Source organism: Panulirus ornatus, chromosome 4 (genome assembly GCF_036320965.1).
Source record: "Panulirus ornatus isolate Po-2019 chromosome 4, ASM3632096v1, whole genome shotgun sequence".
NCBI classification, from domain to species: domain Eukaryota; kingdom Metazoa; phylum Arthropoda; class Malacostraca; order Decapoda; family Palinuridae; genus Panulirus; species Panulirus ornatus.
The window spans coordinates 90,365,332-90,384,435 of NC_092227.1; the positions used below are offsets into that span (position 1 = coordinate 90,365,332).

At 42.1% G+C, this 19,104-nt stretch overlaps 1 protein-coding gene across 1 annotated transcript in view; it reads left to right on the top strand.

Moving 5' to 3' along the window:
• LOC139764912 (uncharacterized) overlaps window positions 1-19,104 on the top strand; it is a 567,165-nt gene that overhangs the window by 151,435 nt on the left and 396,626 nt on the right. The window contains exon 10 of the mRNA XM_071691991.1: window positions 17,666-17,831. Within this exon, the coding sequence (XP_071548092.1) occupies window positions 17,666-17,831 (166 nt within the window). The remainder of the gene's footprint in view (window positions 1-17,665; window positions 17,832-19,104) is intronic.

Sequence of the window (19,104 nt, forward strand, 5' to 3'; positions counted from 1 at the left end):
GCATTTGGACGACTTTTGCAGGGAAAAAATGCAAATGAGTGGGAGAGGTATAAAAGAAAGAGGCAGGATGTCAAGAGAAAGGTGCAGGAGGGGAGAAAGAGGGCAAATGAGAGTTGGGGTGAAATAGTATCATTAAATTTCAGGGGGAATAAAAAGATGTTTTGGAAGGAGGTAAATAAAGTGCGTAAGACAAGGGAGCAAATGGGAACTTCAGTGAAGGGGGCTAATGGGGAGGTGATAACAAGTAGTGGTGATGTGAGAAGGAGATGGAGTGAGTATTTTGAAGGTTTGTTGAATGTGTTTGATGATAGAGTGGCAGATATAGGGTGTTTTGGTCGAGGTGGTGTGCAAAGTGAGAGGGCTAGGGAAAATGATTTGGTAAATAGAAAAGAGGTAGTAAAAGCTTTATGGAAGATGAAAGCCGGCAAGGCAGCAGGTTTGGATGGTATTGCAGTGGCATTTATTAAAAAAGGGAGTGACTGTATTGTTGACTGGTTGGTAAGGTTATTTAATGTATACATGACTCATGGTGAGGTGCCTGAGGATTGGCAGAATGCTTGCATAGTGCCATTGTACAAAGGCAAAGGGGATAAGAGTGAGTGCTCAAATTACAGAGGTATAAGTTTGTTGAGTATTCCTGGTAAATTATATGGGAGGGTATTGATTGAAAGGGTGAAGGCATGTACAGAGCATCAGATTGGGGAAGAACAGTGTGGTTTCAGACTGTGGTAGAGGATGTGTGGATCAGGTGTTTGCTTTGAAGAATGTATGTGAGAAATACTTAGAAAAGCAAATAGATTTGTATGTAGCATTTATGGATCTGGAGAAGGTATATGATAGAGTTGATAGCGATGCTCTGTGGAAGGTTTTAAGAATATATGGTGTGGGAGGCAAGTTGTTAGAAGCAGTGAAAAGTTTTTATCGAGGATGTAAGGCATGTTTACGTGTAGGAAGAGAGGAAAGTGTTTGGATCTCTGTGAATGTAGATTTGCGGCAGGGGTGTGTGATGTCTCCATGGTTGTTTAATTTGTTTATGGATGGGGTTGTTAGGGAGGTGAATGCAAGAGTTTTGGAAAGAGGGGAAAGAGAAAGTATACAGTCTGTTGTGGATGAGAGAGCTAGGGAAGTGAGTCAGTTGTTGTTCGCTGATGATACAGCACTGGTGGCTGATTCATGTGAGAAACTGCAGAAGCTGGTGACTGAGTTTGGTAAAGTGTGTGAAAGAAGAAAGTTAAGAGTGAAGGTGAATAAGAGCAAGGTTATTAGGTACAATAGGGTTGAGGGTCAAGTCAATTGGGAGGTAAGTTTGAATGGAGAAAAGCTGGAGGAAGTACAGTGTTTTAGATATCTGGGAGTGGATCTGGCAGTGGATGGAACCATGGAAGCGGAAGTGAATCATAGGGTGGGGGAGGGGGCGAAAATTCTGGGAGCCTTGAAGAATGTTTGGAAGTCGAGAACATTATCTCGGAAAGCAAAAATGGGTATGTTTGAAGGAATAGTGGTCCCAGCAATGTTGTATGGTTGCGAGGCGTGGGCTATGGACAGAGTTGTGCGCAGGAGGGTGGATGTGCTGGAAATGAGATGTTTGAGGACAGTATGTGGTGTGATGTGGTTTGATCGAGTAAGTAATGTAAGGGTAAGAGAGATGTGTGGAAATAAAAAGAGCGTGGTTGAGAGAGCAGAAGAGGGTGTTTTGAAATGATTTGGTCACATGGAGAGGATGAGTGAGGAGAGATTGATCAAGAGGATATATATGTGTCAGAGGTGGAGGGAACGAGGAGAAGTGGGAGACCAAATTGGAGGTGGAAAGATGGAGTGAAAAAGATGAGTGATTGGGGCCTGAACATGCAGGAGGGTGAAAGGCGGGCAAGGAATAGAGTGAATTGGAACGATGTGGTATACTGGGGTCGACGTGCTGTCAATGGATTGAACCAGGGCATGTGAAGTGTCTGGGGTAAACCATGGAAAGTGTTTGGGGCCTGGATGTGGAAAGGGAGCTGTGGTTTCGGTGTATTATTACATGACAGCTAGAGACTGAGTGTGAACGAATGGGGCCTTTGGTGTGTTTTCCTAGTGCTACCTCGCACACATGAGGGGGGAGGGGGTTGTTATTCCATGTGTGGCGAGGTGGCGATGGGAACAAATAAAGGCAGACAGTATGAAGTACGTACATGTGTATATATGTATATGTTTGTCTGTGTATATATATGTGTACATTGATATGTATAGGTATGTATATTTGCATGTGTGGATGTATATGTATATACATGTGTATGTGGGCAGGTTGGGCCATTCTTTCGTCTGTTTCCTTGCGCTACCTCGCTAATGTGGGAGACAGCAACAAAGCAAAATAAATAGATATATATTATCCCTTGGGATAGGGGATAAAGAATACTTCCCACGCATTTCTCACATGTCGTAGAAGGCAATTAGAAGGGACGAGAGTGGGGGGCCAGAAATCCTCCCCTCCTTGTATTTTTAACTTTCTAAAATGGGAAACAGAAGAAGGAGTCATGCGGGGAGTGCTCATCCTCCTCGAAGGCTCAGATTGGGATGTCTAAATGTGTGTGGATGTAACCAAGATGTGAAAAAAGGAGAGATAGGTAGTATGTTTGAGGAAAGGGACCTGGATGTTTTGGCTCTGAGTGAAACGAAGCTCAAGGGTAAAGGGTAAGAGTGGTTTGGGAATGTCTTGGGAGTAAAGTCAGGAGTTAGTGAGAGGACAAGAACAAGGGAAGGAGTAGCACTACTCCTGAAACAGAGGTTGTGGGAGTATGTGACAGAATGTAAGAAAGTAAATTTTAGATTAATATGGGTAAAACTGAAAGTTGATGGAGAGAGATGGGTGATTATTGGTGCTTATGCACCTGGGCATGAGAAGAAAGATCATGAGAGGCTAGTGTTTTGGGAGCAGCTGAATGAGTGTATTAGTGGTTTTGATGCACAAGACTGGGTTATAGTGATGGGTGATTTGAATGCAAAGGTGAGTAACGTGGCAGTTGAGGGAATAATTGGTAGTAAAAGCTTTGCGGAAGATGAAAGCCGGCAAGGCAGCAGGTTTGGATGGTATTGCAGTGGAATTTATTAAAAAAGGGGGTGACTGTATTGTTGACTGGTTGGTAAGGTTATTTAATGTATGTATGACTCATGGTGAGGTGCCTGAGGATTGGCGGAATGCGTGCATAGTGCCATTGTACAAAGGCAAAGGGGATAAGAGTGAGTGCTCAAATTACAGAGGTATAAGTTTGTTGAGTATTCCTGGTAAATTATATGGGAGGATATTGATTGAGAGGGTGAAGGCATGTACAGAGCATCAGATTGGGGAAGAGCAGTGTGGTTTCAGAAGTGGTAGAGGATGTGTGGATCAGGTGTTTGCTTTGAAGAATGTATGTGAGAAATACTTAGAAAAGCAAATGGATTTGTATGTAGCATTTATGGATCTGGAGAAGGCATATGATAGAGTTGATAGAGATGCTCTGTGGAAGGTATTAAGAATATATGGTGTGGGAGGCAAGTTGTTAGAAGCAGTGAAAAGTTTTTATCGAGGATGTAAGGCATGTGTACGTGTAGGAAGAGAGGAAAGTGATTGGTTCTCAGTGAATGTAGGTTTGCGGCAGGGGTGTGTGATGTCTCCATGGTTGTTTAATTTGTTTATGGATGGGGTTGTTAGGGAGGTGAATGCAAGAGTTTTGGAAAGAGGGGCAAGTATGAAGTCTGTTGGGGATGAGAGAGCTTGGGAAGTGAGTCAGTTGTTGTTCGCTGATATACAGCGCTGGTGGCTGATTCATGTGAGAAACTGCAGAAGCTGGTGACTGAGTTTGATAAAGTGTGTGAAAGAAGAAAGTTAAGAGTAAATGTGAATAAGAGCAAGGTTATTAGGTACAGTAGGTTTGAGTGTCAAGTCAATTGAGAGGTGAGTTTGAATGGAGAAAAACTGGAGGAAGTGAAGTGTTTTAGATATCTGGGAGTGGATCTGGCAGCGGATGGAACCATGGAAGCGGAAGTGGATCATAGGGTGGGGGATGGGGCGAAAATTCTGGGAGCCTTGAAGAATGTGTGGAAGTCGAGAACATTATCTCGGAAAGCAAAAATGGGTATGTTTGAAGGAATAGTGGTTCCAACAATGTTGTATGGTTGCGAGGCGTGGGCTATGGATAGAGTTGTGCGCAGGAGGATGGATGTGCTGGAAATGAGATGTTTGAGGACAATATGTGGTGTGAGGTGGTTTGATCGAGTAAGTAACGTAAGGGTAAGAGAGATGTGTGGAAATAAAAAGAGCGTGGTTGAGAGAGCAGAAGAGGGTGTTTTGAAATGGTTCGGGCACATGGAGAGAATGAGTGAGGAAAGATTGACCAAGAGAATATATGTGTCGGAGGTGGAGGGAACGAGGAGAAGAGGGAGACCAAATTGGAGGTGGAAAGATGGAGTGAAAAAGATTGTGTGTGATCGGGGCCTGAACATGCAGGAGGGTGAAAGGAGGGCAAGGAATAGAGTGAATTAGAGCGATGTGGTATACCGGGGTTGACGTGCTGTCAGTGGATTGAATCAAGGCATGTGAAGCATCTGGGGTAAACCATGGAAAGCTGTGTAGGTATGTATATTTGCGTGTGTGGACGTATGTATATACATGTGTATGGGGGTGGGTTGGGCCATTTCTTTCGTCTGTTTCCTTGTGCTACCTCGCAAACGCGGGAGACCGACAAAGCAAAAAAAAAAAAAAAAAAAGAAAATGGGATATTCAGTGTTGTAAAAGGAAATGGTGAAGAGCTTGTAGATTTATGTGCTGAAAAAGGACTGGTGATTGGGAATACCTGGTTTAAAAAGTGAAAATCCTGGGAGCCTTGAAGAATGTGTGGAAGTCGAGAACATTATCTCGGAAAGCAAAAATGGGTATGTTTGAAGGAATAGTGGTTCCAACAATGTTGTATGGTTGCGAGGCGTGGGCTATGGATAGAGTTGTGCGCAGGAGGATGGATGTGCTGGAAATGAGATGTTTGAGGACAATATGTGGTGTGAGGTGGTTTGATCGAGTAAGTAACGTAAGGGTAAGAGAGATGTGTGGAAATAAAAAGAGCGTGGTTGAGAGAGCAGAAGAGGGTGTTTTGAAATGGTTCGGGCACATGGAGAGAATGAGTGAGGAAAGATTGACCAAGAGAATATATGTGTCGGAGGTGGAGGGAACGAGGAGAAGAGGGAGACCAAATTGGAGGTGGAAAGATGGAGTGAAAAAGATTGTGTGTGTGATCGGGGCCTGAACATGCAGGAGGGTGAAAGGAGGGCAAGGAATAGAGTGAATTAGAGCGATGTGGTATACCGGGGTTGACGTGCTGTCAGTGGATTGAATCAAGGCATGTGAAGCATCTGGGGTAAACCATGGAAAGCTGTGTAGGTATGTATATTTGCGTGTGTGGACGTATGTATATACATGTGTATGGGGGTGGGTTGGGCCATTTCATTCGTCTGTTTCCTTGTGCTACCTCGCAAACGCGGGAGACCGACAAAGCAAAAAAAAAAAAAAAATGGGATATTCAGTGTTGTAAAAGGAAATGGTGAAGAGCTTGTAGATTTATGTGCTGAAAAAGGACTGGTGATTGGGAATACCTGGTTTAAAAAGTGAAAATCCTGGGAGCCTTGAAGAATGTGTGGAAGTCGAGAACATTATCTCGGAAAGCAAAAATGGCTATGTTTGAAGGAATAGCGGTTCCAACAATGTTGTATTGTTGCGAGGCATGAGCTATGGATAGAGTTGTGCACAGGAGGGTGGATGTGCTGGAAATGAGATGTTTGAGGACAATATGTGGTGTGAGGTGGTTTGATCGAGTAAGTAATGAAAGGGTAAGAGAGTTGTGTGGAAATAAAAAGAGCGTGGTTGAGAGAGCAGCAGAGGGTGTTTTGAAATTGTTTGGGCACATGGAGAAAATGTGTGAGGAAAGATTGATCAAGAGGTTATATATGTCAGAGGTGGAGGGAACGCGGAGAAGTGGGAGACCAAATTGGAGGTGGAAAGATGGAGTGAAAAAGATTTTGAGTGATTGGGGCCTGAACATGCAGGAGGGTGAAAGGCGTGCAAGGAATAGAGTGAATTGGATTGATGTGGTATACCGGGGTCGACGTGCTGTCAGTGGATTGAATAAGGGCATGTGAAGCGTTTGGGGTAAACCATGGGAAGTTCTGTGGGGCCTGGATGTGGAAAGGGAGCTGTGTTTTCGAGCATTGTTACATGACAGCTAGAGACTGAGTGTGAACGAATGGGGCCTTTGTTGTCTTTACCTAGCGCTACCTCTCGCACATGTGTGGCGAGGTTGCGATGGGAATAAATAAAGGCAGACAGTATGAATTATGTACATGTGTATATATGTATATGTCTGTGTGTGTATATATATGTGTACATTGAGATGTATAGGTATGTATATTTGCGTGTGTGGACGTGTATATATATACATGTGTATGGGGGTGGGTTGGGTCATTTCTTTCGTCTGTTTCCTTGCGATGCCTCGCAAACGCGGGAGACAGCGACAAAGCAAAATAAAAAAAAAGTATCCCTGCGGATAGGTGAGAAAGAATATTTCCCACGTATTGCCTGCATGTTGTAGAAGGCGACTTAAATGGGAAGGAGTGGGGGGCTGGAAATTTTCCCCTCTCCTGAAACAGGAGTTGTGGGAGTATGTGATAGAATGTAAGAAAGTAAATTCTCGATTAATATGGGTAAAACTGAAAGTTGATGGAGAGAGGTGGGTGATTATTGGTGCATATGCACTTGGGCATGAGAAGAAAGATCATGAGAGGCAAGTGTTTTGGGAGCAGCTGAATGAGTGTGTTAGTGGTTTTGATGCACGAGACCGGGTTATAGTGATGGGTCATTTGAATGCAAAGGTGAATAATGTGGCAGTTGAGGGAATAATTGGTTTACATGGGGTGTTCAGTGTTGTAAATGGAAATGGTGAAGAGCTTGTAGATTTATGTGCTGAAAAAGGACTGATGATTGGGAATACCTGGTTTAAAAAGCGAGATATACATAAGTATACTTATGTAAGTAGGAGAGATGGCCAGAGAGCGTTATTGGATTACGTGTTAATTGACAGGCGTGCGAAAGAGAGACTTTTGGATGTTAATGTGCTGAGAGGTGCAACTGGAGGGATGTCTGATCATTATCTTGTGGAGGCTAAGGTGAAGATTTGTATGGGTTTTCAGAAAAGAAGAGTGAATGTTGGGGTGAAGAGGGTGGTGAGAGTAAGTGAGCTTGGGAAGGAGACCTGTGTGAGGAAGTACCAGGAGAGACTGAGTACAGAATGGAAAAAGGTGAGAACAATGGAAGTAAGGGGAGTGGGGGAGGAATGGGATGTATTTAGGGAATCAGTGATGGATTGCGCAAAAGATGCTTGTGGCATGAGAAGAGTGGGAGGTGGGTTGATTAGAAAGGGTAGTGAGTGGTGGGATGAAGAAGTAAGAGTATTAGTGAAAGAGAAGAGAGAGGCATTTGGACGATTTTTGCAGGGATAAAATGCAATTGAGTGGGAGATGTATAAAAGAAAGAGACAGGAGGTCAAGAGAAAGGTGCAAGAGGTGAAAAAAAGGGCAAATGAGAGTTGGGGTGAGAGAGTATCATTAAATTTTAGAGAGAATAAAAAGATGTTCTGGAAGGAGGTAAATAAAGTGTGTAAGACAAGGGAGCAAATGGGAACTTCAGTGAAGGGCTCAAATGGGGAGGTGATAACAAGTAGTGGTGATGTGAGAAGGAGATGGAGTGAGTATTTTGAAGGTTTGTTGAATGTGTTTGATGATAGAGTGGCAGATATAGGGTGTTTTGGTCGAGGTGGTGTGCAAAGTGAGAGGGTTAGGGAAAATGATTTGGTAAACAGAGAAGAGGTAGTGAAAGCTTTGCGGAAGATGAAAGCTGGCAAGGCAGCAGGTTTGGATGGTATTGCAGTGGAATTTATTAAAAAAGGGGGTGACTGTATTGTTGACTGGTTGGTAAGGTTATTTAATGTATGTATGACTCATGGTGAGGTGCCTGAGGATTGGCGGAATGCGTGCATAGTGCCATTGTACAAAGGCAAAGGGGATAAGAGTGAGTGCTCAAATTACAGAGGTATAAGTTTGTTGAGTATTCCTGGTAAATTATATGGGAGGGTATTGATTGAGAGGGTGAAGGCATGTACAGAGCATCAGATCGGGGAAGAGCAGTGTGATTTCAGAAGTGGTAGAGGATGTGTGGATCAGGTGTTTGCTTTGAAGAATGTATGTGAGAAATACTTAGAAAAGCAAATGGATTTGTATGTAGCATTTATGGATCTGGAGAAGGCATATGATAGAGTTGATAGAGATGCTCTGTGGAAGGTATTAAGAATATATGGTGTGGGAGGAAAGTTGTTAGAAGCAGTGAAAAGTTTTTATCGAGGATGTAAGGCATGTGTACGTGTAGGAAGAGAGGAAAGTGATTGGTTCTTAGTGAATGTAGGTTTGTGGCAGGGGTGTGTGATGTCTCCATGGTTGTTTAATTTGTTTATGGATGGGGTTGTTAGGGAGGTAAATGCAAGAGTTTTGGAAAGAGGGGCAAGTATGAAGTCTGTTGGGGGTGAGAGAGCTTGGGAAGTGAGTCAGTTGTTGTTCGCTGATGATACAGCGCTGGTGGCTGATTCATGTGAGAAACTGCAGAAGCTGGTGACTGAGTTTGGTAAAGTGTGTGGAAGAAGAAAGTTAAGAGTAAATGTGAATAAGAGCAAGGTTATTAGGTACAGTAGGGTTGAGGGTCAAGTCAATTGGGAGGTGAGTTTGAATGGAGAAAAACTGGAGGAAGTGAAGTGTTTTAGATATCTGGGAGTGGATCTGGCAGCGGATGGAACCATGGAAGCGGAAGTGGATCATAGGGTGGGGGAGGGGGCGAAAATTCTGGGGGCCTTGAAGAATGTGTGGAAGTCGAGAACATTATCTCGGAAAGCAAAAATGGGTATGTTTGAAGGAATAGTGGTTCCAACAATGTTGTATGGTTGCGAGGCGTGGGCTATGGATAGAGTTGTGCGCAGGAGGATGGATGTGCTGGAAATGAGATGTTTGAGGACAATGTGTGGTGTTAGGTGGTTTGATCGAGTAAGTAACGTAAGGGTAAGAGAGATGTGTGGAAATAAAAAGGGCGTGGTTGAGAGAGCAGAAGAGGGTGTTTTGAAGTGGTTTGGGCACATGGAGAGAATGAATGAGGAAAGATTGACCAAGAGGATATATGTGTCGGAGGTGGAGGGAACAAGGAGAAGTGGGAGACCAAATTGGAGGTGGAAAGATGGAGTGAAAAAGATTTTGTGTGATCGGGGCCTGAACATGCAGGAGGGTGAAAGGAGGGCAAGGAATAGAGTGAATTGGAGCGATGTGGTATACCGGGGTTGACGTGCTGTCAGTGGATTGAATCAAGGCATGTGAAGCGTCTGGGGTAAACCATGGAAAGCTGTGTAGGTATGTATATTTGCGTGTGTGGACGTATGTATATACATGTGTATGGGGGGGGGTTGGGCCATTTCTTTCGTCTGTTTCCTGGCGCTACCTTGCAAATGCGGGAGACAGCGACAAAGTATAATAAATAAAAATAAATATAATTTTCAATTTTCCAAAAGAAAGAAGAGAGAAGGGGGTAAGTGAGGATAGTCCCTCAAAGGCTCAGTCCTCTGTTCTTTGTGCTTCCTTGCTAATACGAGAAATGGCGAATAGTATGAAAAAAATAATGATGATAAAAATGATAATAATAGAAATACAGATATTGGAATAAAAGTTAAGTGGGTGTTGTGTCAACGTAGTAGCAAACACCACACAGTCAGCACAGCATCCACTGACGCAGCTGCCAGAAGCACTGCAAAACGATAGGACAGATTAAAGATAATCCTTCACCTTGGCATGAAACAGATATATAGATCTTGAAATCTCACATCTGGCAATTCTTCAGCTTGACACCACATCGGGACCAGCTTTAAGCTGAACCACCCCCACTCAGGCCAACAATATAATGAGCAAATTGCTTCACCCTACACACAACCAGCCAGTGCAGAAGCAACCACACCCTGAAGCCAGGTCTGACAAAGAGTCGAACCAATGAACCACCTTATCTCATCTTATGTCCATTTCCTTGAGAAATTTAATCAATTTTTTGATTATACTGATATCATCACCAAGGAGATTGTACTTGGTGAAGTTTTTCTTTTTCTTGAAATAGTATGTCAAACTGTTCCTGTTTTCCCAGTATTTCATGCATAGAATGAGAAGGTGGTCTTTTCAGTTTGTTTGGCATGCTCCACATCTTGGTGAAAAGTTTTGGTTGAAATACAGTTGTAGGTGGGTCCTGTATGTGGAGTTGAGATGTAGATGGTTTAGCATGACTTCCTCCTTTCTTTCCATCCTGTATGAGGTCGTCCAGTCCACTTCTTGTGGCTTTTATTTCTTTGTCCACTGACTTTCCCACAGAAGAATTTTTCCTAAGGAAAGGCAGGACTCCAGCTCCCAAGGGATCGGAACACCCTCTTCGAGTTCTGAGGTAGACTTAGCCAACTGGTCTGCCAATTCATTGCCACAGATGTTGCAATGACCAGGCACCCAAATCAAGATGATATCTTTGTTACACGAATTTGATTTATTAATAAGGTTGCCCTGAATTTTATTTGACTCTGTATAATCATAGTCTGTAGCTTTAAGGGCCGATAACGAATCAGTAAGAATTACTGATTTCACATGAATTGAATTAATTATGTAATCTGTGGTTTTGTCTTTAGCAAATAATTCTGCATGAAAACAGATGTATGGTTCAGTATCCTGTCTTGTGTAAAGTGGACATATGATAAATGATCCATAATGATGCAACAGAATTGCTGGAATACCTCACTCTCAAGTGCACTCCTTTTCATCACAGGAAGCCATTTGGTTTCATTGTTATTCTAGACTCCTTCCAAGGAGGTGATTTATTTCTAACCAGTATGTCCACTTCTTTCACTTTCAGACCAGAATTCTCATTGAGGAAGTGTATTCTGAGGGCCAGGGCCCTGATGCCTTTGTCAATGAACTGTTCGTATTGTGCCAGGCAACAGGCAGTAGTGTTTCTTCTGGCCATCGGAATACCACACTTCAACGTTGATTCATCCTGATGCAGCCAAAGAGGAGGTACATTTGCCTCAACTTCCAATCACAGAACTCTGGTACATGACAGAGCTCCAAGACACATTTGTAGGCATTTATTCTGCAACACATCCAGCCTTCTTAGGGTATAGTTGCTCTCCGAAGCATACACCTGAGAGCCATACTCTAGCTTACTTTGAAAAAGGGCCATTTGCAACATGAATAAAGATTTCCTTTTGGCTCTCCAAAATGAACCGAAGAGATACTTAAGAATATTTAACCTTTTATTACAATTTTCATCAAATGATCTATAAGCTTTTTCCAATATAATCATTTGTCAAAGTTTGATACAAGAAACTTTACGTTGTTGCAGAGGGGAATCGGGTTATTTTCTAATTTTAGCTGCAAATTTGGGATTTTATTTTTATAGGTTAAAACAACTGTGACACTTTTAACTGCTGAAAACTTAAACCCCACTGTAGCGCATTAGGCAAAGAGTACCATTTGCACAATCATCAGCATAAAGTGAGTATTTAAGGTTTTAAGGGACAGAAGCTAGAGACAGAATATCATTAGTCATAGTATTAAATAATGTTGGGCTCAGAACACTGCCTTTGCAGCACCCCATTCTCTTGGATGAATGTGTCCAAGATTATGTTAGGTGCAGCAATCTCGACAGCAAATGCTCTGTCATATAAAAAGTTTTGAACAAAAAGATTCTGTTTCACCATGTCATGTCAAAGGCTTTTACCAAATGTAAGAAGACTGCGATTGAAAAATCTTTATTTATGAAAGTGTCTAAAATATGTTCTAATTTTATTAAATGATCTATTGTGCCTCTGTGTTTATGGAAAGCACACTTTTGATTGTGTGATAAATTCTGCGATTCTGATGAAAAGATAAGCCTTTAACCAATCTTTCCATGACCTTACAAATGCATCTCATCAGTGCAATAGGTTGAAATGAATTGATATTCATAAGGTATCCAGAAGCTTTTGGGATGGAGATGACATGCGTAAAGTGCCATGAGTTTAGAAATGTTTTAGATGTCCAAATCTCATTGTACAATGCTTAAAACTAGTCAGGTTGGCCTGACTAAGACGTTGAATCATCTCGTAGGTTATCTTGCTGGGTCCTGGGCTGGAACCTTTATAGGATTTCAGGGCAAGAAGTAATTCCTTAAAGGTAAATGAATTATTGTATGGTGTATTTTTATCGTCTGTGGCAAAGTCAGTCACCGTTTGCTCGGCATGATGTTTGTGGTGTAAAAACCGTCAATCATAATTGGCCATGCTACTTATGTCTGAGAATCTCCTGGCGATAGCGTTGGCTATTGTCACCTGGGTTATTGATGGTGCCATCTTACATGGTAAGTTGGAGTATGGAGGGTTGTTCGTATTTTCTTGTCTTTTTCTTAATTGTGGACTAGACCTGACTGCTGGGTGTGTCCTTATTGACAGTTGAAACAGCCATGCCAGGAGTCTGTCTTGGCTTGCCATATTATTCTTCTTGCCTGAGCCTTTGCTTGTTTATATGCAATGAAGTTGTTATCTGAGGGCTCTTTGTTGAAAATCCTTTATTTCCTGTTGCCCTCAAGCAGTTCATTTCAGCAATCTGGCATCCAGCAAGGAACTCTATGCTTTGTGGATATTGGAGGGATCTTAGGAGTAGAGGCCTCAGTAGCCCTAAGGATGGAATTAGTTGAAATATTGACATTTAAATCAATGCCGTCTCTGGATATATCTAGGATGGCTTGTCTTGAGAATGACCCCAAATATGCTTTCTTATAATTAAATCTAAACGGAGATGGTCTGATAATATTGAATGAAACGAAGCTCAAGGGTAAAGGGGAAGACTGGTTTGGGAATGTCTTGAGAGTAAAGTCAGGGGTTAGTGAGAGGACAAGAGCAAAGGAAGGAGTGGCACTCCTCCTGCAGCAGATGTGGGAATATGTGATAGAGCGTAAGAAAGTAAACTCTGGATTGATATGGGTGAAACTGAAAGTAGATGGAGAGAGATGGTTGATTAATGGTGTCTATGCACCTGGTCACGAGAAGAAAGATCATGAGAGGCAAGTGTTTTGGGAGCAGCTGAGTGAGTGTGTTAGCAGCTTTGATGCATGAGACTGGGTTATAGCAATGGGTGATTTGAATGCAAAGGTGAGTAATGTAGCAGTTGAGGGTATAATTGGTGTACATGGGTTGTTCAGGGTTGTAAATGGAAATGGTGAAGAGCTTGTGGACTTGTGTACTGAAAAAAGACTGGTGATTGGGAATACCTGGTTTAAGGAGAGATATACATAAGTATGCATATGTGAGTAGGAGAGATGGCCAAAGGGCAATATTGGATTATGTGTTAATTGATAGGTGTGTAAAAGAGAGACTTTTGGATGTTAATGTGCTGAGAGGGGCAGCTGGAGGGATATCTGATCACTGTCTTGTGGAGGCAAAGGTGAAGATTTGTAGAGGTTTTCAGAAAAGAAGAGAGAATGTTGGGGAGAAGAGAGTGATGTGAGTAAGTGAGCTTGGAAAGGAGACTTATGTGAGGATGTACCAGGAGAGATTGAGTGCAGAATGGCAAAAGGTGAGAGCAAATGATGTAAGGGGATGGGAGAAGGAATGGGATGTATTTAGGAAAGCAGTGATGGCTTGCGCAAAAGATGCATATGGCATGAGAAAGGTGGGAGGTGGGCAGATTAGAAAGGGTAGTGAATGGTGGGATGAATAAGTACGATTGTTTGTGAGAGAAGAGAGAGGCATTTGGAAAATTTTTGCACAGAAGAAGTGCAAATTATTGGGAGATGTATAAAAGAGCAGGAGGTCAAGAGAAAGGTGCAAGAGGTGAAAAAGAGGGCAAATGAGAGTTGGGGTGAGAGAGTAGCATTAAATTTTAGGAGAATAAAAAGATGTTTTGGAAGGAGGTAAATAAAGTGTGTAAGACAAGAGAGCAAAAGGGAACATCGGTGAAGGGGGCAATTGGGGATGTGATAACAAGTAGTGATGAAGTGAGGAGATAGAGTGAATATTTTGAAGGTTTAGAGTGAATATTTTGAAGGTTTGTTGAATATGTCTAATGATAGAGTGGAAGATATAGGGTGTTTTGGTCGGGGTGTAGTGCAAATTGAGAGAATCAGGGAGAATGGTTTGGTGAAGAGAGAAGAGGTAGTGAAAGCTTTGCAGAAGATGAAAGCTGGCAAGGCAGCAGGTTTGGATGCTGTGGAATTTATTAAAAAAGGGATGAGTGTGTTGTGACTGGCTGGTAAGGATATTCAGTGTATGTATGGATCATGGTGAGGTGCCTGAGGATTGGTGGAATGCATGCATAGTGCCATTGTACAAAGGCAAAGGGGATAAAGGTGAATGTTCAAATTGCAGAGTATTCCTGGGAAATTATATGGAAGAGTATTGATTGAGAGGGTAAAGGCATGTACAGAGCATGAGATTGGGGAAGAGCAGTGTGGTTTCAGAAGTGGTAGAGGATGTGTGGATCAGGTGTTTGCTTTGAAGAATGCATGTGAGAAATACTTAAAAAAACAGGTAGATTTGTATGTAGCATTTATGGATCTGGAAAAGGCACATGATATGGTGGATAGAGATGTTTTGTGGAAGGTATTAAGAGTATATGGTTGGGAGGTAAGTTGCTAGAAGCAGTGAAAAGTTTTTACTAAGGATGTAAGGTATGTGTACGAGTAGGAAGAGAAGAAAGTGATTGGTTCTCAGTGAATGTCAATTTGTGGCAAGGGTGCCTGATGTCTCCATGGTTGTTTGATTTTTTATGGATGGAGTTGTTGGGGAGGTGAGTACAAGAGTTTTGGAGAGAGGAGCAAGTATGCTGTCTGTTGTGGATGAGAGGGCTTGGGAAGTGAGTCGGTTGTTGTTTGCTTATGATAGAACACTGGTGGCTGATTCGGGTGAGAAACTGCAGAAGTTGGTGTCTGAGTTTGGTAAAGTGTGTGAAAGAAGAAAGTTGAGAGTAAATGTGAATAAGAGCAAGGTTATTATGTTCAGTAGGGTTGAGGGACAAGTTAAATGGGAGGTAAGTTTGAATGGAGAAAAACTGGAGGAAGTGAAGTGTTTTAGATATCTGATAGTGGACTTAGCAGCAGATGGAATCATGGGAGCAGAAGTGAGTCAAAGGGTTGGGGAGGGGGTGAAGGTTCTGGGAGTGTTGAAGAATGTGTGGAGGGTGAGAACGTTATCTCGGATAGCAAAAATGGGTATGTTTGAAGGAATAATGGTTCCAACAATGTTATATGGTTGTGAGGCATGGGCTATAGATAGGGTTGTGTGGAGGAAGGTGGATGTGTTGGAAATGAAATGTTTGAGGACAATATGTGGTGTAAGGTGGTTTGATTGAGTAAGGAATGAAAGGGTAAGAGAGATGTGTGGTAATAAAAAGAGTGTGGTTGAGGGAACAGAAGAGGGTGTGTTGAAATGGTTTGGACACATGGAGAGAATGAGTGAGGAAAGATTGACAGAAAGGATATATGTGTCAGAGGTGGAGGGAAGAAGGAGAAGCTGGAGACCAAATTGGAGGTGGAAGGATAGAGTGAAAAAGATTTTGAACAATCCGGGCCTGAACATACAGGAGGGTGAAAGGCACGCAAGGAATAGAGTGAATTGGAATGATGTGGTATATTGGGGTCGACGTGCTGTCATTGGATTGAACCAGGGCATGTGAAGCGTTTGGGGTAAACCATGGAAAGGTCTGTAGGGCCTGGATGTGGAAAGGGAGCTGTGGTTTGGGTGCATTACATAAAACTAGAGACTGAGTGTGAACAAATGTGGCCTTTTTTTTTTCAGTTCCTGGAGCTACCTTGCTGGAGGGGGGATGCTATTTTGTGTGGCAGGGTGGTGAAGGGAATGGATGAAGGCAGGAAGTATGGATATGTACATGTGCATATATGTATATGTCTGTGTATGTATATGTATGGATATGTGCGTGTGTGGGCGTTTATGTATATACAGGTGTATGTGGGTGGGCTGGGCCATTCCTCATCTGTTTCTTTGCACTACCTCGCTAATGTGGGAAAAGGTGGTTAATTTTAATAGATGAATGTGAATAAATGTGTAAGACAGATTGAGAAGTAGTCTCTTCTCAAGGATTGAAGTCATTTAGTATATCTGGGGATGACAAAGATAGGTTGATGGCTGAGATGTTTCCTGTCTAATCATCTACATGAGTTCCAGTACCATCTTTCAGAAGAGCAAGATTAGAATTGATGATATAATTTACCATTTGCGTCCCATGAGAGTCTGCCCATATACTTCCTTACTGATGATGATAAGCATTGAAATCTCCAAGAATTAATTTTTTGTGGCGTGATTGACTGAAAAGCAAAGTGAACTCATCATCATCAAATGCATTGGAACTGGGACAGTAAATTGAACAAATGGCCAGGTATGTGTTATTGAATTTCATTCTGTATGCGACGGCTTCTAGAGTAGAATTAAGTCACTCCTGTACGGAGTAAGCTTTGGTGTACATAGATGGCTTCCCCATGACCTTCATCTCTTATATACAAGTGATATTTATCTAAAATAGCACAATCATTGACTGTGCTGTTCAGATAGGTTTCTTGTAGACAAATAATGGATGGCCTGTACATTGCAAGCGACAGTGATAGTTGTGCTTGCTTATTCCTAAGGCCTCTGCAATTTTACTGAATGATATTGAATGTGTTGGTTGGAGTATCCTTCAACCTGAGAAATCATATGTTCAACTGTTATTGTTGCCTTTTGGTAATGTTGAAATTTAAAAGTTTGACTTACCTATGGCAAGCTGCTCTTTCATACATTAATGTATTGCACTTTTTTACTTCACAGTTTTATTCACTCACACTATTACAAATTTGGTCTTTTTGGAATGACTTATTAAAGAAAGAAAAGATCTTGATTCATGCAAGTTGGCAATACTTCATTCGATTTGAACTTGGGAAGCTTCTACTCCCAAACTTCATTTAAACTCACAGTATTTGGCACTCTCAAACAAAATATCTAATCCACATATCACTTGGAGCCCATTCGTAATGTATTCCTCGTACTGCTTGAATATAATAGGCTTCAAGAAGTGTAGATCCTTCAGAATCTTGAAATGACGGGGATCACTGCTTGGACCTCTTCTCACAACCACTGTTTAAATATCTGTGCTTTTGTATATGTGAATATCATTGTCTTGCTTTGTAAATAGACAGACATATTTTTACTTGTGTTTTGATAACCCAAGTTCTGCCCATTTGCTAAGAGTCCATTAAATCTAGTTCAGTTATAGTCCATCCTTGGGTAGTGGTTGTTTTCTGTGTGTAACCATTACTGTGAGAATTTTCTGGCCAGGAATCATCTCACCAAGTGAAATCTTTGATCATTTTAGATATTATTATTATTCTTTCACACATTCTTATAACAGCTGAGGTGATTGAAATGTGGCATCTGACAGACCAGTAAACCAACCAGATCATGAGAGGGATATAAAGTAAGGTTTTGTGAACTGATAAATGTACTGTGTAGTATTGCTTCACCTTCTGTGCATGTAGATTATCATATTGATTGATTTTCTTTCTACTTTTCCACCTAATTAGGCTGTTGTTGGCTTCCTTGGAGATCAAGTTAGTGATGAAATCCGTAGTGCAGGCTTAAATCTAGAGAGACCTTTATCGAGAAGTAAGCAAGACTTTGATATGAATAGAGACACTTGGCCAGTTGGTGAGGGTATTCCCAAACTAGAGTCTGCAGTACAGATATCAGGTAAGACTAATCACTAAATTTGAGATAAACTGTTGCAAGTAATCATTATTATTATTATTTTTTTTTTTTTTTTTCTTTTTGCTTTGTCGCTGTCTCCCGCGTTTGCGAGGTAGCGCAAGGAAACAGACGAAAGAAATGGCCCAACCCACCCCCATACACATGTATATACATACATCCACACACGCAAATATACATACCTACACAGCTTTCCATTGTTTACCCCAGACACTTCACATGCCTTGATTCAATCCACTGACAGCACGTCAACCCCAGTATACCACATCGCTCCAATTCACTCTATTCCTTGCCCTCCTTTCACCCTCCTGCATGTTCAGGCCCCGATCACACAAAATCTTTTTCACTCCATCTTTCCACCTCCAATTTGGTCTCCCTCTTCTCCTTGTTCCCTCCACCTCCGACACATATATCCTCTTGGTCAATCTTTCCTCACTCATTCTCTCCATGTGCCCAAACCATTTCAAAACACCCTCTTCTGCTCTCTCAACCACGCCCTTTTTATTTCCACACATCTCTCTTACCCTTACGTTACTTACTCAATCAAACCACCTCACACCACACATTGTCCTCAAACATCTCATTTCCAGCACATCCATCCTCCTGCGCACAACTCTATCCATAGCCCACGTCTCGCAACCATACAACATTGTTGGAACCACTATTCCTTCAAACATACCCATTTTTGCTTTCCGAGATAATGTTCTCGACTTCCACACATTCTTCAAGGCTCCCAGAATTTTCGCCCCCTCCCCCACCCTATGATCCACTTCTGCTTCCATGGTTCCATCCGCTGCCAGATCCACTCCCAGATATCTAAAACACTTCACTTCCTCCAGTTTTTCTCCATTCAAACTCACCTCCCAATTGACTTGACCCTCAACCCTACTGTACCTAATAACCTTGCTCTTATTCACATTTACTCTTAACTTTCTTCTTTCACACACTTTACCAAACTCAGTCACCAGCTTCTGCAGTTTCTCACATGAATCAGCCACCAGCGCTGTATCATCAGCGAACAACAACTGACTCACTTCCCAAGCTCTCTCATCCCCAACAGACTTCATACTTGCCCCTCTTTCCAAAACTCTTGCATTCACCTCCCTAACAACCCCATCCATAAACAAATTGAACAACCATGGAGACATCACACACCCCTGCCACAAACCTACATTCACTGAGAACAAATCACTTTCCTCTCTTCCTACACGTACACATGCCTTACATCCTCGATAAAAACTTTTCACTGCTTCTAACA